This window comes from Cricetulus griseus, chromosome 8 (genome assembly GCF_003668045.3).
Source record: "Cricetulus griseus strain 17A/GY chromosome 8, alternate assembly CriGri-PICRH-1.0, whole genome shotgun sequence".
NCBI lineage: Eukaryota > Metazoa > Chordata > Mammalia > Rodentia > Cricetidae > Cricetulus > Cricetulus griseus.
Genome location: NC_048601.1, coordinates 20,855,113 through 20,874,901, shown reverse-complemented (window position 1 = coordinate 20,874,901; position 19,789 = coordinate 20,855,113). Strand labels below are relative to the sequence as shown.

At 47.5% G+C, this 19,789-nt stretch overlaps 1 protein-coding gene across 1 annotated transcript in view; it reads left to right on the top strand.

Moving 5' to 3' along the window:
- Positions 1-19,789, top strand: part of Vwf (von Willebrand factor) — a 116,156-nt gene that overhangs the window by 2,622 nt on the left and 93,745 nt on the right. The window contains exons 2-5 of the mRNA XM_027428330.2: positions 12,976-13,192; positions 14,705-14,827; positions 15,670-15,781; positions 16,877-16,923. Of these exons, the coding sequence (XP_027284131.1) occupies positions 12,979-13,192; positions 14,705-14,827; positions 15,670-15,781; positions 16,877-16,923 (496 nt within the window). The 5' untranslated portion in view covers positions 12,976-12,978. The remainder of the gene's footprint in view (positions 1-12,975; positions 13,193-14,704; positions 14,828-15,669; positions 15,782-16,876; positions 16,924-19,789) is intronic.

The window sequence follows — 19,789 nt, the reverse complement described above, 5'->3', positions numbered from 1 at the left end:
TGGTTAATGGGAAGCCTTAGTGTGCTGGTTTTCACTTGATCCACAGCAAGGGGATAATCCAGTGGCAGCAACAGCCTCAGCCAGGGCAGGAGCGGAAGAAATGTCTTTTCATCAGGGTTAGGGATCTCAGGTTCACACACACTCGAGGGTTGGATGAGATTCTCCAAGATGCTTACTCATTCTCTTACCCATTGCATGAAGGTTCTCTGAAAACAGCAGCCAGGTGGGCAGGATATGCTCTGATCTTGATTTTGGGAGTTGAGGCCTTGGAAGAGCCTCACTAGGGTCTTTCTGGCCATCCTGCACAACTCAGCTCTAGCCAGCTCCCAGCTTCCTGAGAGAGCACTCCTTACATTTTATGGTCATGTGAAGACTCTGGGTGTCCCTCAATGTCTTTGAACACTGGAGTTGCAGGATCCTTCCAGTCCAGCTGCTCAGGGTTGACGTGTGAGCCCCACCCCGTAGCACTCCAGTCTACTCCCTAACAGCTCTAGGTTTTCCACCTTTCTTTCATCTCTGAATCCAGTGTTTACTACAAGAACACAGGACATTTTCTGTGCTGCCGATGTCTTGTCTCTTCACCATCTTCCATCCCATAGAACATTCTTCCTCTCCTCTAAGACAACGTGCCGTTCGTTCACCTGTTACTTCTCTTGTCCACAGGAAATCACCTGTCTCATGGGCTAATATTTGTAAAACCGATGTTGTCTTTGAATAACCATAGCACATCTCTTCAATAGCCCAGAGAAGCAAAGCACATGAAGTACCATCCATCCTGACGGGTACAAAGCAACTCACTCTGCATGTCCTCATGACAGAATTGTTTATTTGTAAAGGGTGTATTGTCGCTTTTTGCTATATCCGCTCAGATGGAGCCGGATGGGGAGCTGACAGGTGTGTGTGTCGGGGAGGGTGGTTTCGTCAAGGAGTTTGGTTTGGAGTAGGCTCTTGGCAATTGGGAACAGCCATTCTTTTGCTTGGCTGGGATTCAAAGTTGTTAATTTAAAAAACATCTGATGTGTATAGGTGTTTTGCCTGCATGTATGTTGGTATACCACTTTCATGCCTGGTGCCTAATGAGGCCAGTACAGTTGTCAGATCCGCTGGAACTGGAGTCACAGTCGGTTGTGAGCCATCACGTGGGTACTGAATGGGGAAACTGAATCTGGGTCCTTTGGAAGATCTTAACTGATGAACCATCTCTCCAGCTCCAATTCAGACAAAATTGAACAGGGAGAGTTTGGCCCATAGAAGTCAGCAAACTTAAGGAGCCAAGTAGGTTAGCAACCACCGTGAGGTGGCTTTACAGACAGAGTGCCTACTCCTTGTGCCTTATTGCAGTGGGTTTGAAAACAAACATCAATATACATTTCCCCTTGGCAACACGGGATCTTTCTTGAGTCTTTCCCGAGTCACCAAAAGGCTAAGTAAGGAGTGAGGACTTATACAAGGGACACACAGAACAGGAAGGAATCCTGGGCTCACTCCCTTCTTCATGTCCTCCCATGGGTTCTTTTCCTGCTCTGCCTCTCTGTGCCCCTCTCTAAGAGGACTTCCTCTACTGAACACCCAGATAAGAGAACCCTTTCCTTTATGTCAGATGTATCCATCTAAGAGCAGCTCAAGAGAAGAGCCAAGTGGCTGTGGTGGCAGTGACATCCTTGGTGATTGTCTGTGATGGTCTAGCCTTATTGCAGAGTCTCAGCAGCTGCTATGAGTTTTCAAAGATTTCCTTCGGGTTGGCTGGCACTTTGCCTTCTGGGTACTTTGACAAACCCTTAGGAGGGTTGGATAAAGTCCTAGCATCACATCCCTCCCTAACACAGAGGACCAGAATGGGCAAGGAATGGGGTGGTGCCCACCAGTACATACTCACTGAGAAGTTGTGATGGCGCGGGCAATGCTGAAACTGTATCAGGTAGAGAGAGCCAAGGACCAGACACAAGAGAAATTAACCCACCACGAAGGAGAACAGCAGCACTGTTGGGGTCAGTAGGTGACAAGCTACTTGATGGATGCTGAGTGATGGGGTCGCTCAGGGGACTTGACTCTTGGCACAGAGCGTGATTTTTCTTGCTGTGAGCGGGATGTGTAGACTGGTTCAGATTGGATTGTTTATTCTAGAGCTTGGGCAGATTTCGAATGGCAAACCAGGGAATAAGACTGTAAACAACAGTTCCTAGAGGGAAGCTGCATTTCCCACTGTGCCTTGAGCAAGGCTGATGGAGTGATCATAGAGGTTGGAATGCTGTAGGTCCAGAACCCGAATGCACTTTATCTTGGGCTATCTTCAGCTCTCTAAATAGCCATTTCTTGCTCACCTCTTTCATCCTTGTGACTGGCACATAAAACCTTTTGGAATGTATTTACTTAGTAGATCACCATCTTCCACCAACCAAAAGGCCAGGAGTTCTGGCAAAACATCTGAGGTCTACAGCAGAGATTTCCTCATCTGCTTTAATACACCTACCTAATGTTTCCACCAATGGGTTTGAAAAGACCCTTAATGTATGGCTTTCTTTGTTCTGTACAATAATAGCGGTTAGGTGAAACGGTTACTACATTGGAACATGGAATTTGAAGTAACCTGAATTTGTGTTCCCAGACCATGATCACAAATTGGCTTCAGAATAAACGTTCTTTTTTTTATAATTTATTTATTAGTTCTAGTTAGGGAACAAGCTTGTTTCACATGTAAGTCCCTTCTCCCTCTCCCTCCCCTCACCCCCATTCCTCCTCCCCCATCCCTAACCTACCCCCACCCCATCCACCCACCACTCCCCAGGCAGGGTAGGGCCCTCAACGGGGGCTCTGCAAAATCCACCAAATCTTCCTGTGCTGGTCCTGGGCCCTTTCCCATGTGTCCAGGGCTAGAGTGTAACCCTTCACGTGGGATGGGCTCTCAAAGTCCCTTCTTGCACCAGGGAAAAATACTAATCCCACCACCAGAGGCTCCCTGGAGTACAGAGGCCTCCTTATTGACATCCATGTTCAGGGGTCTGGATCAGTCTTGTACTGGCCTCCCAGACAGCATCTGGGGTCGATGTGCTCTCCCTTGTTCAGGCCAACTGTTCCTGTGGGTTTCTCCAACCTGGTACAGACCCCTTCGCTCTTCCAGAATAAACGTTCTTATCCCCTCTAAAGTTAGAGTTATGTTTCTTACTCTGACAATGCCTGACTCTTCTTCCAGCTGGCAGAGCCTGGCACTGATCATGGAGCACCTACTCAGAGGCTCCCACGAGGCCAGGGCAGAGTGAGAAGGGGCACAAGGGAAGCCTCTGTGGACACTGGCAGTTCTACTATGTTCTATCTGGTCACCCTGCCTATCATGAGTGCCCCATGCAATTATTCTAAGGAGAGGAAGCTCCAGGAGCCCCATCCATTTGATGGACTGGTATGAAACAGGCTCAAGATCTGAATCTTGACCATGAGTTAGAAGCCTGGAATGTAGATAAGAACACCAAGGCAGCCAGAAGTTACAAATAGAATCTGTTACCTCCCTTGTCACATTCAATCCCTGCTGGCTGACCAATGGGAAACTGTCCTCTGCCCTGAGTGAATTCTTGAACCCACTGCTTTGGACCAGTTTAGGCTCTAGGCGCCTCCACACCTCCTCCAGGGGCAGCAGCCTCTTGACACCCACTCTGGAGCTGGAAAGATCAGGGCCAGGCGAACAACTTGCACTTTATATATTATGCCCTCCTTTCTTTATTCACTTCAGACCCAGGAATGCTCATGCCCCACCCGCTTCTCCTTTGTCAGCTGCTTGAGATGAAACAATAGCATAACTTCGGACCTCTGGACCTCTGGCTCTTGTTTATTCTCCTGCCGAGCCTTCCCAGCCTCAGGGGAGATACTCTTGCTTTCTCTCCCGTCCCCTAGATGGGGCCTAACTTCCCCAGGGAAGAGGCCTGGTCTCCTCTGATGAACTGAAAATGGGATTAAGATGGGCCACAATTGGGTCTGTACACCCGCCCAGGAGGGTGAAGTCATGGATTGATGGAGCTGGGGCTGCACTTCGCTGCCAGCTTCTGACACCACCGACAGGAGATGAAACAAGACAGAAGTGGCTGGTGCCAGGCACTGGAGCCAGGAGATGCTGGAAGTGCAAATTAGCTGACCCTTATTTTGTGTCCCTGCCAGAATGGTTTAGCAGAGAGCCAAAGTGAAGCCTTTGCAGACAACTGGCGAGTGTAACAGTAGGGAGGACTCACTAGCCATCTCAGCATGAGCCCATTTGATTTTGTTTTTTGACTTCTCTGAGGTCAGTATTGCTACCTGGGTAGATCCAGCCGTGAGTGACAATGGCTTGTAGTTAGTGTGTTTCTCTCTCAGGGGCAGCTCAGGGCAGGATGTGCAGGGACAGACCAGAATCCCATGCTGTTGGCATCCAGAATCCTTCTGTCTCATTTCTCAATGCCTTCAGGATGGAGCTTGTAGCTCATGGCCATCTCAAACTCCAGACACCACAGTCACGTGCCAGCAGTGGTATGAGAAGGGACAAGAAAGGAAGCCCCTTCTGAGGACTTTCCTGGATGGTGCAGTATACCTTTCTACTTCTGTCCTTCTGTTAATTCCAGTGGTGGGAATAAGACCACTACTACAGTTTGAGCATAATTTGAAGCAAGCTTGATTTTTATTGGGGTGTACCCAAGAGCTGGCCAGAAACCTTCTCCTTAGTCGGGTTAAAGAGAGCAGTCCTGAATCCACCTCTTGGGTCCCTTTTAAGGAGTAAGATCACAGTGGTTTTACAGAAGGGAGACAATGGGGCAATAAGGAAATACAAAAAAAAAAAATCTTTTAAAAAATCTGGCCACTCACTATGTGATTAGGGATGGGGCAGGGCTGGCCAGAGACAGGAAGGGTATTCCCAAAAACAAATCAAGGTCATGGGTTGTGGAAGGTCAGGTTCCAGGAAACAGAGAGCAACTCAACTCTCACAGTAAACAGAAATTTACTCTTAAAAAATATAGCATAATGACCCTTGCCTTCAAAATGGAGTCAGGCAGGTTCCTCACTTCTGGGCATGGCTCAGTGCTGTAGCTGCTCTTGGAAGCAGACAGGACAGAACATGGAATCTTCATTCCTGGTAGCTGTGCCCAAGTGAAAGCTGGAGGTTGAGAGAAGCAGGAAGAGAAGGAAGAGAAGCAGACCTAGGTTACGCTCATTCTTTTCCTACAGCTTCTCTTATAGTGGAGGACATGGCAGTGTAGAAAAGTGAAACAAATTTCTTAAAGTCACACACTTTAAAGGGATGGAGTTGGGATTCTAGCCCACCTATGCTTTTAGAACCCCTGCATTTACCATACTGTCTCTTAACCCTTTGATGCCCAAGTCTTTTAGAATGGCATGCCAGTTGATTGCAGCCTGTCCATATCCTCTTTATACTTAATTTATTTAAAATTATTATTATTGTGGTACTTTTAAAAAGATTTATTTTTAAATCGTGTGTGTGTGTGTGTGTGTGTGTGTGTGTGTGTGTGTGTGTGTTATACACTATGTGTATGTAGCCCCTTTAGGGGCCTAGAAAGGGCATTGGAGCCCCTGGATCTGGAATTACAGGTGTTGATAAGTTGCCATGTGGGTGCTGGGAACTGATCTTAGGTCCTTTGGAAGAGTTGTAAGTGTTCATAACTGTGAAGCCGTTTCTCTAGCCCCTGTTTCCTGTTGTTGTTGGTTTGTGTGTGTGTGTGTGTGTGTGTGTGTGTGTGTGAGAGAGAGAGAGAGAGAGAGAGAGAGAGAGAGAGAGAGAGAGAGAGAGAGACAGAGACAGAGAGAGAGACAGAGAGAGAGAGAGACAGAGAGAGACACACAGAGAGACACACAGAGAGACACACAGAGAGACAGAGAGAGACAGAGAGAGAGAGAGGATATGTCTATGTGTGGGTCATGTGCCATAGCGCACATTGTGGGGTGGGGGTCAGAGGACACCTGAATCAGTTTTCTCCTTCCACCTTGATGTGGGTTCTGGGACCCAAACTTAGATCATCAGGTTTGTGCAGCAAATGCCCTTATCCACTGAACTAGCCATTCTTGTATACTTTAAATTATTGCAGATTATTCTTATACTTAATACATTATAGATGCCATGTAGATTAGTGTCATGCCCTATTGAATAGTGAAAATAGAGAATAATGAAAAGAAAAACAAGTAGATATATGTTCAGCTTGGATGTAACCCTTTGCCCTGAATATTTTAAATTTTTGTTCTGTGACCATGAAATCCTCGACTCACTATAACCTGTGGTTTGATGACAAGTGACTGAGTTGTGGAGTATACTCAGGCCTCAAGTCTGGCTACCACATCAGTGGTACAGTGGTCCTCAAGTCTGGTCACAACATCACTGGTACAGTGATCCTCAAGTCTGGTCACAACATCACTGGTACAGTGGTCCTCAAGTCTGGTCACTGCATCACTGGTACAGTGGTCCTCAAGTCTGGTCACTGCATCACTGGTACAGTGGTCCTCAAGTCTGGTCACTGCATCACTGGTACAGTGGTCCTCAAGTCTGGTCACTGCATCACTGGTACAGTGGTCCTCAAGTCTGGTCACTGCATCACTGGTACAGTGGTCCTCAAGTCTGGTCACTGCATCACTGGTACAGTGGTCCTCAAGTCTGGTCACTGCATCACTGGTACAGTGGTCCTCAAGTCTGGTCACTGCATCACTGGTACAGTGGTCCTCAAGTCTGGTCACTGCATCACTGGTACAGTGGTCCTCAAGTCTAGTCACTTCATCACTGGTACAGTGGTCCTCAAGTCTGGTCACTGCATCACTGGTACAGTGGTCCTCAAATCTGGTCACTGCATCACTGGTACAGTGGTCCTCAAGTCTGGTCACTGCATCACTGGTACAGTGGTCCTCAAGTCTGGTCACTGCATCACTGGTACAGTGGTCCTCAAGTCTGGTCACTGCATCACTGGTACAGTGGTCCTCAAGTCTGGTCACTGCATCACTGGTACAGTGGTCCTCAAGTCTGGTCACTGCATCACTGGTACAGTGGTCCTCAAGTCTGGTCACTGCATCACTGGTACAGTGGTCCTCAAGTCTGGTCACTGCATCACTGGTACAGTGGTCCTCAAGTCTGGTCACTGCATCACTGGTACAGTGGTCCTCAAGTCTGGTCACTGCATCACTGGTACAGTGGTCCTCAAGTCTGGTCACTGCATCACTGGTACAGTGGTCCTCAAGTCTGGTCACTGCATCACTGGTACAGTGGTCCTCAAGTCTGGTCACTGCATCACTGGTACAATGGTCCTTAAGTTGCTTAGGATCAGAATTCCTTTAAACTCTGAAAAATTAACTGAGGACTCTAATTTGCTTATTTGGGTTATAGTTCTTGATATTTACAATATTAGGCATTAAAACTAAAATATTAATTAGTTTAATAAATGCTAAGTCTCATTGTATTTCATATAAATGAAAAATTAAAAAGCAAAGATAACTCTAAATTCAAGAACAAAGTATTGAGGTAGAAGAATGCATTGTTTCATGGGCTTTCACATCTTCTTTGCTGCCTGGTTTAAGGAGATTCTAGTGTGAGAATCCAGCTCATTTCTCTCAAGCCAGGTATCCAAGAGGAACTACTAAGTAGTAGTGGAAAGAGAGCCAGAAGCATAAAACCCCAGCATTCCAGGAGATATTGAATCTTATGGGTCAAGGGCGACCTTGGGTGTCAGTACTCATCTCGTACTTGTTTGATGACACTGTGTACATCAAGGTCGGCTTCCAGGGCTTGTCTTGTCCCTGCCTCCCACTTGACTGCAGCAGCCCCGACCACACACACACACACACACACACACACACACACACACACACACACCTACTGTGCCTGGCTTTATGTGGTTTCTGGGGATTCAAGCTCAGGTCCCCATGCTTGCACAGCCTTCACCTCAGCCTTATTTGTCCATTTATTTATTTTGAGACAAGATTGTGCTACGTAGCTTAGACTGGCCTCCATTTCCCCACCTTTCTGCCTCAGCCTCCAAGTGCTTGGAATACAGGCACCATTCTGTGAGGACCTAGTAAATCCTTTCTTTCTTTAATCTCATCCCAAACTGAAAGGATGAATGTATTTTCTTTTCCTTTGAAGGAAGTAGTGTGTCCTATGAAGGTGTCTGCCAGTTTCTGAAGGTCCAGCTTGTGCAAGCTGCAGGGGTTTTGAAATAACTTTATTTGTATGGCTTAAAAGAGGGTCTCAGCTGTAGAAGAGGGATGGGCTTTGTATTTCATATCCACCTTGTTGAAGTGGAGCCATGCGGGGAAACTGTGTGGAGCCTTGTGGCTGGGCTTCTCTAGGTCAGCAGCCACTGGCTGGGAGGGCTGACGGAAGCCACAGATGACTGGCTCAGGCCTCTAGCTCGGCTCTTCTGGCCTGTTCATTCTGAATCACCAATTTTTTTGATTTCACACATGTTGTAATTAAAAAAAAAAGTGGCTCAAGAGAGAAAGATGTCACATGACAGAATTCAAGCAGAATGGTTTTTTATTAAGGGAAAAGATCATAACAAGTCCTTACACAGCATCCGGACCCGGCTAAGACTTTGCTTGGCTTTGGCATGCTTTCCTGACATCTCAGCTGCAGGTTGCCTCCAGCTACAATAGGCAGCACCACTGAGAAGGTGGCCCCAGGTAGGGGCGAAGCCTTCGGCCTGCATGCAAACAGGAGCACCTGAGGGACTGGAGGTGCTTACACTTGTGTTCATTCCTGCTGCTATTGACCTAGCATCTGCACCCTAAGAGTGTGGCTCCTGTCTTTTGAAATCATGTAGGAGAAACTGGGGAGAAGGGCACCGAAGTGGGTAATTGCAATTCAAGGGTTGTGGCACCCAGAGGATTATGAGAGGAGAACTGTGGGGGACACCTTCCTGGAAAGGGCGGCGGGGGGTTCTGAACTGAGGCAGGATGGGCTTCAGAGAGAAATGTTGGCAGGTGGGGGGGTAGGCTCCACCTCCAGCCTTGTGATGGTCAGAATCTATTCCACTGTGCTGTCTTTTATGTTCATTGTACTAAACACAGTGCCTGGGCATAGTAGGTGTGCCAGTGAAGAAAGCATCAGGACGTTTTCAAGTAATGCCTGGGGTGGGGAGCGATGGGATGAGATGGGAAGGCTGAGGTCAGGTCATGGAGGGCTGGGCTCCCTGATTTCCTAATGAGCTAGACTGTTTCCTTTTAAGTCGGAATGGGGCATAGATTTGCACCTTATTTCCAGCAGAGGCACTGTCAGGGACCCGGAGGCCACCCACCCAGTACATGTGCAGTGACTATTTTAGCATCATCTGTCTATCTCTGCGTGAGCCTGGGAGTGCAGGTCTGGAGACCACTTTGGACTTCATCCTATGTTGTCTTAGGACGTGGCTTGGCCTGGTGGGGCTGCCTGAGGTGGCACAGAGAAGCCTTCGAGTGGCTGAGACAGAGAGCTAAACACCCCTCTGGGTACTGCTGTGGGGTGAGAGTGGATCATGCTGGAGACGTCGGGCAGATGTTGAAAATCCTGCCTAGCAACCAGACTGTGGACCAGGTTGAGGTCAGGGATGACCAGCAGAAATGTGGAGGAGAAGATGAGAGCTCAGACTTCCTTTTGTTTCTGTGGAGGGAGAAACTGTAGCTGGATTTCAGGCGGGTGCCATGGGACTGAAGAATTTGTTCTAGGAAGGGAGGAGGCAGCTTCTGCAGAAACCACACTCCCATCCTGCAGTGAAATAACCTGAAAACACCCCGTTTGCTGTGGCTTTCGACAAACCATTTAATACCTCCAGGGACCGCCCAGGAAATATGCTAGAGCATCGTTTCCATTTTTCTCTTCAATCTGGGACGAGACTGACCTGGGCCAATGGCAGATGAACCAGGCTGGACTTCAGGCGGGGAGGATGCCCGAATTGCAGTTCTCCTTTCTTTGGGTGCTACTGTATCCTGCATGGAAAAAATTTCTAATTCATTCTCACTATGTCCAGCTCTTGCAGACATAGTAAGACCAGCTCTTGCGGACACAGTATGACCAGCTCTTGCGGACATAGTGTATAGCAATTGCCCTTGACTGACAGCCCTAGGGTGTCAGTGACAATAGGTATCCATGGTCTTGCAATTTTCAGGGGTTTTGGGGTTTTGTGTATTTTTTTCTGGCTCTGAACTGTGGGTGGGAAAACAGGTAGGCGGACCTGAGCAGCTGGACACCCTAGTTGCCCTTTGTGAGAGCTCTGATCCTGTTCCTTGAGTGGTTTTTATTTTTTATTTATATTTATTTATTTATTTAGAGACAGGGTTTCTCTGTGTAGCCTTGGCTCCCTTGGAACTCACTCTGTAGACCAGGCTGACCTCGAACTCAAAGAGATCCGCCTGCATCTGCCTCCTGAGTGCTGGGATTAAAGGCGTGCGCCACCACCACCCCGGCTGTTTGAGTGGCGTTTTTATGGGCAGACAGTACTGCAGAATGGAAACAGACTCAGACCTCAGCCACCTTCCATGAGCATCAAGTTGCCTCATTGCTACTTTGGGAAGATCACAACCTTCCCAAATAAGAAATCAACAAAAGCTGCCCCTCTGCTTACCAGGCAGCACCCAAGATACCAGAGAAGTGATAATGTTGTCATGGTGACCATTATCCTAATATGGCCCAGGGAGATAGAGATAGGAAAATGAACAAGAGCATCCTGTCCTTCTGGAAACCTGCTTGTAGTGGTGGAGACAGAGGAACAGAAGGGACTTCTCTGGTGGCCACAAGCCAGGTGATGATATGGGTCACCATTTCTTGAGATGAGCCTTTGACATGTGTGATTCCATTCCCTGCTCACTGCAGACTGACAGTAGGAGCTGTGATCATTCTCCACTGCCACAGAGGAAGGGGTTGGGCAATAAGCAGAAGTTCACACAACTGGTGTATGCATGAGCCTGAGCCTGAGCCTGAACTCGGGGCTGTGGAAGTTAAAGTCAAGTCAAGGCAGGCCAGCCAGCCCCTTCTGGTCACCAACTTTGAAAATCTATTTCTCCTTGGGTAGATCACTCAAGGTGGCTAGTGGAAGGACACGTGCAGCTGAGACCCAAAAGGATCTTCATTCATGATGGCCTCTGGGTGGTAGGCAGTGGGACATCTCTACAGCAGCCCGTGAAGTAGCGTGAAGATTGTTACCCCCATTCACTCAAGGATACCTTTTTCTGCCAGGCAAGCTAATTAGTAGTCCAGGTTCCTACTACCAGAGAGTGGCCACAGAGACATTGACTCAACAGCAGGGAGTTGAGGAAGGTGGAGACAGGGAGGGGCTGCTGTGGCCAGCTCACACCCACGTCTGCCCTGCAGGTTTGTAGTTTGGTAGACCTTACCAATAGACAGCTGCTTTTCTAAGATGCACAGTGGACCAGGGCCTACTATGGTCCCACCACAGATGTGACATTATGTTCTGCTTGCCTGATTCTGACTGTCTGGGTGGGATGCGTGGTCCCTGTACAGGGCTCCTGTGAGCAGGATACTGATTCCCTAGGACCACAGAGTGTCCCTAGTGTCAGGGAGGGTCTTGAGATTGGTGGCAGGCAGGTAGGACTTACCTTACTTCTGGGAAGCCCTTGGGTCTGACTCCCTGCTTTTGACCAATGTGGACTGTGGACTTTCTTCTCAAAACTAGCAACCTATTTCCTCCTTTCCTTCTATCCTGTTTGCAGACATCGATTGGCTCCAGCTTAGCACCTATGGCTCAGTATAATACATAGTATGTATTTTATAATATATATATATATATATAATATATATATTAGCTATTTTTTATATACATCTATTCTTGTGCTCATTTCTTTCTAGCCTAAGGTTATTGTTAAGTTGTTCGCTATCTGCTGACCTCCAGTAGGAGGCATGCATATGCATGAGAGAAATTATGCAAGAAACAAACTGTGGCTTTATCCGTAGCCGCGTGTTGTATCAAGTTGAAGACATCATTGATTCTAATACACATTGCTGGTCTGTGTGGCACTGAGAGAGAAAAGCTGCCATGGGCTAGAGGCACCTTACCTACAGAGACAATTACAGATAAATAAATAAATACAATAAAAACAGCAACTGGCAACAGGCATTTGGAATCATTAAGTTACAGACTGTAGAGATGTTTGTAAGTAAAACATGCAGGCATGTTTATACTAACAAATCAGCACAGGAGAGGACTGACAGTTCCAAACCTGCCTTGTGTTATTAGGTTGAGTTGAGGGTATCAACAGAAGGGAAACCCAAAATAAACCTCGCCTGGCACAACACGCCTTGAGATATTCAATGGGCTTTTTTTTTTTTTCTTCCCAAGACAGGGTTTCTCTGTGTAGTCTTGGCTGTTTGGAACTCACTCTATAGATCAGGCTGGCCTCGAACTCACAGAGATCTGCCTGCTTCTGCCCCCCTCCCACCAGTGCCCCAGCCATTTAATAGGCTAGTAATATGTTATTGCCAATGGGAACTGATCCTATTGGTTCCAGCAGTCTCCTGTGGAAATGTGTTGGAAAATGGATTCCTAAGCCCCATCCCCAGTCTATTGTCTTTAAATCTGTGGGGATGCTTATAACTACTGCATATAACAAACCTCTTCCGATTAGATCCTTTAGTAAGTAATGAAGAAGATTAAGATCAGGGAAGATAGGTGGCCAGGTCAGGGCAGAAGAGTTATTACCTCCATCATTGGAGCTGGAAGCTGCAAGTCCAAGCCCGAGCTCAGTGCTCATACCTCTCCTTGATTTTCTCTCGGGTAGGACACAGCTTTGCACAGAGGTCTTGCTGTCCATTTCTGGCCCCATCTAACACTTGACCTTAATTTTGGTCTACCTCACAAGCATGTGCCACTGTCTTTCCTCTGTTTAGTCTGATGGATGTAACACTGTAGATAGCACCTGCTGGATCCTGAAGGGACAACTTTGGTTTCCCTTAGCTCCATCCTCAGTGGGACAGTGAGCCTATGGCTAAGGCTAGGACCCCCCTTGGACCATGCTGAAGAGCCTCTTTTCCTGCAGGCAATGTGGGAGCAGTGCCAGCTACTGAAGAGTGCCTCGGTGTTTGCCCGCTGCCACCCTCTGGTGGATCCCGAGCCTTTTGTGGCTCTCTGTGAGAAGACTTTGTGTACATGTACTACTGGGCCAGAGTGCTCATGCCCCGCCCTCCTTGAGTACGCCCGGACCTGCGCCCAGGAAGGGATGGTGCTGTATGGCTGGACTGACCACAGTGCCTGTCGTAAGTTGCTGCTTTCCCCTGTGCTAGACACAGGCTGTTTGTCCCAGGGTTGGCGGCACTCGATGTTTTGGAGCTGTGCAGTGATGTATACCTTCCCACCAATGCCATCAGCCAGTGTCTACTGAGCCTTATGTCCTGAATGCCTCCTACCGTCTCTCACCTAGTCCTGTGATCACTGGCCGACGGAGAGTCCCTTTCCTCATGGTTTGTGTGGAAGCTGAGCAAGCCTTTCAAGGCCCTGTCCTTACCTCTCAATACCCCACGACTCTCAGGAAACCCATTCCCTGGCTTCCTACACTTGTCTCTGCTTCAACGCAGCTGTTAGGTCTCAGTGTTTGTCCTCATGGTCTTCCAGAAGGAGTGTCAGGTTATTGAAGCTGAGTGTGGGTGGCCCCAGAGGGACCAGAGAGCCTTCATTACACCTTCCCTTTTATTAACTCATCCTTCCGGCCCCCGGGCACAGTGTGTACTGTTCCTTCAATCCTGCTTTGCAACACCCCCATTTGACATCTGTAAATCTCACTGAGTCCATAGTCATTGTCACCATCTCCAAATTACCATGATTAAATAGAGACTTCTGGTCACCTTGCAAAAGCCTTCTCTCTCACCACCCTGATCAAAAGCCACTCTATGGACAGCTGGTTGGCTATAATTAGGCAGATAATGTGGACTGAAGGAGGCAGAGGGCCTGGCTGATATTGACACTGCACACTTGAGTTTCACCATCTGGCAAACAGCGCTGCCATCAGCTTTGCCTGTTGTCTCTGCTGTGGGGGTGTGGGAAGAGGGGGTTAGAGCTGCCATCTCCTCTGCAAAGGGCGTGGCTGTCTTTTCAGACCTTTGAAGGTAGGGTGGAAGAGATGCCTGATAGATGGTTTTGAAGGAGTTGATGGCAATGTCTTTGGGGTGAGCCAGTCCAGCCCATGAGGATCTGGGTGCTCCACGCATGGACAGAGAGATTGTTTGGCAATAAGGCTCAAAGGCAGCCCAGAGAAGCAGTGGAAATAAATGAATGTCACCAAAGTAGGCATGTATAGACTGTGCTCTGAGCTAGGGATGGGGTGACATTGGGTGGGAGCCAATACCACGAGGATGAGGGGCCTCTCAGAGGAGGAAGTGATAGTTTCTCGCTGGTCCCTGGAAGCCATTCCTTTTTTAGCTCAGAATTTGGGATTGCTCCTAGAAAGTTTTAGGTGAAAGTGGCAGAACACTGAGAGACAAAGATGTCCAAGCTTTCTTCATGGAGAATGCAGGACAGATGGCCATGAGGCAGGGGTGGCTGGCCCCAGGCACCCCAGTCAGTCTTAGTTGGGACCTTGCAAAATGGAAGATGCTCTTTCAGGGAAATGCTGGCTTCAGAGGGACCATGGGCTGGCAGATTGGAGATGGCCCCTGAGGCTCTATAGACAGAGTAGACAGTCAGAGGGGCCAAGCTGGCTGCACTTGAGGTGGAGTTTGGAAACTGCCATGCTGGTGAACTGCTTGGGGAGACTCTTTTGACTTGTCTTTCAGACCCAGCATGCCCTGCTGGCATGGAGTATAAGGAGTGTGTGTCTCCTTGCACCAGAACCTGCCAGAGCCTGCCTATCAGTGAAGTGTGTCAGCAGCAATGTGTGGACGGCTGTGGCTGCCCTGGTAATAAACTCGCCCCTTCATTTGCAAACCTGAGGCCTTGCCAGTGCCCTTGGCTTTGGGAAGAGAAATGAAGGCCACTTGTGTTTTTCCCTCATGGCTGTAATCAGAGGTCTTTTATTTAGCTTTTTTAAAGTCTTTGTACAGGGAGCTCAGGATTAAACTGGTCTTTATTTTTAATTTATGTTTTCCCATTGTACTGTATTCACAAAGATCTGTGTCTAGGGAAATAAGGATGGTCTTGGCCCTAACAGTGACTTTGTTCAGGGAGCTCCTGGCCTGATCTGAGATGTGGATTTGTTTTCTCAGTTAGGGTGCAGGACTACAGCCTGGGAGAAAGGTCTTATAAACTATGTCCTGGGTTTGCCTTGTGTGCTCAGCTGTAAAGGGCTTTCCAATAGAAAGTCTCTGTCCAGGAGACTGTGAGTGATGGTCACGAGCTGTATTCAATTACCCAGAGTACTAAGTCCTGAGGCTCATGACTGCTTTCCTGGATGCTGTTGAACAAAACTGTTGACTCCAAGAAATCCTGTAGGGATTGGAGAGAAAAAAAAACCCAGCACACTCACACACATTGCATCATGCAAGTTCTTTGATATTCCCAGAAGAAGCCTCTGGCTAAGCTGGTTGGCTTCTCCACTGGACAACCCCGGGCAAGCTCTTTGGCTCATGCTTTCCTCTGTAGAATGGAGAGTCCATCAACATCAAGGGTAAACATCATAGCACACCTTCTTAGAGTTTTTCAGAAGCACTAAGTGTCTGATTCCCCATGGGGTTCTAGAAGTGAGAGATGAATAATGATGATGACAGTGCTGAGATCTTTGCCTTGATGCCCTTGAACCCAGAGGGAGAGCTCCTGGACGAAGACCGCTGCGTACAGAGCTCCGAATGTTCTTGTGTGCATGCTGGGAAGCGGTACCCTCCTGGCACCTCCCTCTCTCAAGACTGCAACACTTGGTAACTGGGGCTACATAGTGTGTTCTCCCCGGGGGTTTGGGGGAGAGAAAGCTGGGAAAGGAGGGGCAACATTAGGTAGATCTGGAACTGGCCCTGGTTGAGAGTTAGGGAATGGGGAGTTGGCTGAGGGATCCAAGCAGGTGTTGAAGGTAATGGCGGTATGCAAAGAATATGTCACAGGTATGCCTAGAGGGAAATCAGAGGGACACATCTTTTCCATGCAGCTGACAGCTCTGGCTCTTTCCAAATGATGGTTTGGTAAATGACGCTTGTCCTTTGCAGAGAAGGCTATATATTACAGCAAGCACACAGCTTCTCTCCTTAGATCTTTTGTCCGTTGGGAATCCTCTAGCAGGGGCTCCTCCATCTATGTTCTATGGAGCCTCGGTGGTCCTAGCCTTGGCACCTGCCCTGCTTAGTTCAAGCCTCTCTTCGAGAATATCTCTACACATTACTTCTAACTAGCTCACGGTCCTCTGTACACTGGGGGACATAGCACCTTGTCCCACCTCCAGCCTCTTCCTGCTTACAGCCTCTAGTACAGTGGTTTTCAATCTGTGCATCGTGACCCCTTTGGGGGTCGAATAGTGGCTATCCTGCATATCAGATATTTACATTACAATTCATAACAGTAGCAAAATTATGATTTTATGGTGGTGGTGGTGGGGTCATCACAACATGAGGCACTCACTGTATGAAAGGGTCACAGCTTTGGGAAGGTTGGGAACCACTGCTCTAGAGCCTGAGCCTCAGGGGTCCCCTTCACTGTCCAGCATGGCTCTGGCCACCTCTTTCACAGGTCTCTATTGCTTTCCCTGTTGTACATGGGGAGGGGAACAAGACTCCTCACTACCAGAGCAGATCTTCGGGGCCACTGAACACCCTAGGCCTTCTTTTTTTCTTTTAGTTTCTTCTCTATGACGTCTCCGAGGACCCTTTGTGTCCAAAGCCATGTCCTGTACCACTTTAACCCTTTAAAGACTGCTCTGGCACCATTCCTTTCTCCGGGGAGGGCAGGGCTATCTGTGGTGAACGTTAATTTAATTAGGTGCCCTCCTGGCAGAACCAATGACCTGAGTCTCTCTTGCTCAACAGCATCTGCAGAAACAGCCTGTGGATCTGCAGCAATGAAGAATGCCCAGGTAGGGCTTGTGTACACTCTCTCCCCTTGCTCTGTGGAGAGGCATGTCCTCCCCTGCTGGACCAGGGAGCCCACAGCACAGTAGACAGAGAGTGACCCCTTGGCGGACCTCCTGACTTCAGCTCTGGCTTTGGATCTCAGCTGTGCTGTCTGCTCACTGTGGGCCATGTTGGCTCCCCTACAGCAGTTGAAGCGGGGGGGGGGGGGGGGGGAGGGGGGGAATGGGTTGCCCTGCCCAACTCCTGTTTACACTTGGGATTAAGTTGGTGAACTGTGAGACCTGAGCAGGGCTGACTAAGCAAAGAGAAGAGAAATTCTTTGGAAAATCAAGAGGAAGAAGAAGGTTTGAACAATTCTTTTGGTTTGGATTTTTAGGGCGAAACCAGGTTTCTGTAGCCCCAGTACACTAGTTAGTTAAATAGAATAATAGTGAAAGGTGGAGAATGGAGACCTATTCAATGAAAATGAACAAATAAAGGAGTTTGTGACCCCAAGTCTTCCCAAGAAGTCCTTACTGCTGTCATGTATGTCACTTGAGGGGGTAGATCCAGTTTCTACAAGATACTTGTTTCTGAGGCAGGTGCAGCCTCGCCCTTGTGGATAATTGCCCTTGTCTGCCAGAGGTTTTGTTGTTTCAGCAATCTAGGTGACTCAAGGGGAAAGGTTAGCAATGACTTAGCTCTGTGCCTTCCGCCAAAGTAAAGGAGGACACCAGGAAGGCAGAGATCAATGCCTAGTGTTTTTCCTGCTCTTAGCTACCTTATGGGTGCAAGTGAGAAGCCAACGATCTTTAGCACAAACAGCTTTTGAGTGCTTTTTCATAAGTTCCCTTGGCATTTTCAGGAATGTCTGACATGCACACGCAGCATGGTCCAAATGCTAGGAGATCTAGGGCAGTGAAGGACTCATTTCCTAGTTACTCATTTGGGATCTGCTTAGGAAGCTGTGTTATATTCTCAGCTCTCTGTTTTTTTTTTTTAAGATTTTATTTATTATGTATACAACATTCTGCTTCCATGTATATCTGCACACCAGAAGAGGGCACCGTGTCTCATTATAGATGGTGGTGAGCCACCATGTGGTTGCTGGGAATTGAACTCAGGACCTTCGGAAGAGCAGTCAGTGCTCTTAACCTCTGAGCCATCTCTCCAGCCCTCAGCTCTCAGTTTTTTACCTGCGTGGCCTTAGCTCTATTTATTGAAAACCTTGCCCATTCAGAGGTCCCTCTGCCTCACCTTGCTTCATGACTCCAAACCCTTCTCTTGTGCTCACTCATGTGATGTTTTTGATATGTTGGGCACTGTGCTAAGGCTTTTCATGCTCATTGTTATAACCCATGCGACAAGTACAATTTGTTTTCACCTTGCAAAAGAGAAAACAGAGACAGGTTAAGGAGTTTTCTCAAAGTCACAATCCGCTAAAAGGCAGAGCCAGGACTGGAACTCAGTCAGCTGTGGGATACTTGTCCTTCCCTTTGCTGGCCCTAGACTTATGTAGGCTGGAAGTGGCTTGGACACCTGGACTCATATGTGAAGTCTGTAGATTAGAGGCTTTAGGGTCATTTGGGATCCTATCACGCTGGGAAAATTCTGGGCACCAGATCAATTACTTTAGCCCAGGAATGGCCAACTAGTCTTTGTATCTATAACCGTAGAAGAAAGCATAAAGGGCAAAAAAAAAAAAAAAAAAAAAAAAATCTGTGCTCTATTTGAGCACAATCACACCCGACACAGGAGTCTGCATGTTGCAGGATATTTGTTAACACTGTGTGAAAGGCATCTTCTGATTGGTTTAACAAAGAGCTGAATGGCCAATATCTAGGCAGGAGAAAATAGGCAGGACTTCCAGGGAGAGAGGAACTGGAGAAGAATCTGAAGCATGTGGGAGAGGCCAGGGAGACATAGAGGGAGCTGGACATATACAGTGAAGGAGAAGTAGAAAGCCACATGGTAGAAAGTGCAGATTAATAAAAACAGGTTAATTTAAGCTATAAGAACAAGTGGAATAAGACTAAGCTAAGGTCAGGTTTTCACAATTAATAAGTCTCTGTGTCATGGTCTCAACAAGAAAGTACTGCTACAGTTGGTATCCAACGTGGAGGCCCAGCCCATATAACCAAACGTAGGGTCTGAGAAAGCTGAGAAAAGCCCCAGGCATGGAGCCCACTGCTCAAAGTGTACAAGGTGTGACTCCTTTAAAGGGCTCTGTTGTGCAACAGAGCACTTAAACAGCCAGCATGCTAGGTAAAAATGCCTGGTCAAGGGCAGAGCCAACCACCAGTCCCATATGCTAAGTGGGGACCCCACAGTGGTAGGCTAGTCAGCTAATGTTTAGCTCACATGGTCAGAGAAGGCTGTAGACATGTAAAACGTCAGGTTCAGACCAAAAACAAACAAGCAAACAAACAAAAAAACCTCTAAACAGGTACAGAATGCTGAAAAATGTACTTAGATGCTGAAGAAAGAAAATGGTTATAGACAGTCATAAAAATAAATAGTTTAACAATAATAAAGTGAAGTGAAGTCTTTAAAGAAAGAGTAAAATAATATAAAACAATAAGCCATGTAAGGATGGACAGGGTGTCTGGATCCTGTGTGGTGCTTTGTTGACTTTAAATTTTCAAAATGATAATGAATAAAAAAGCAACAACTACTGAGAGATATTCATTTGTGGAAAAACCCACTGAATCAAACCAGCCTATATATTTCAAGGATGTCTTAACTTTAGAATGGAAGTCAGAAAATGTGTTGCATTGGGGGAGAGATTATACTTTTGTTTTCAGTAGAGGAGAAAAGCTATGGATGCCATCAAGATTGATAAAGATTAGGTTTGAACAACAGAGGCCTCTTGATCAGGAGAGGTGATTG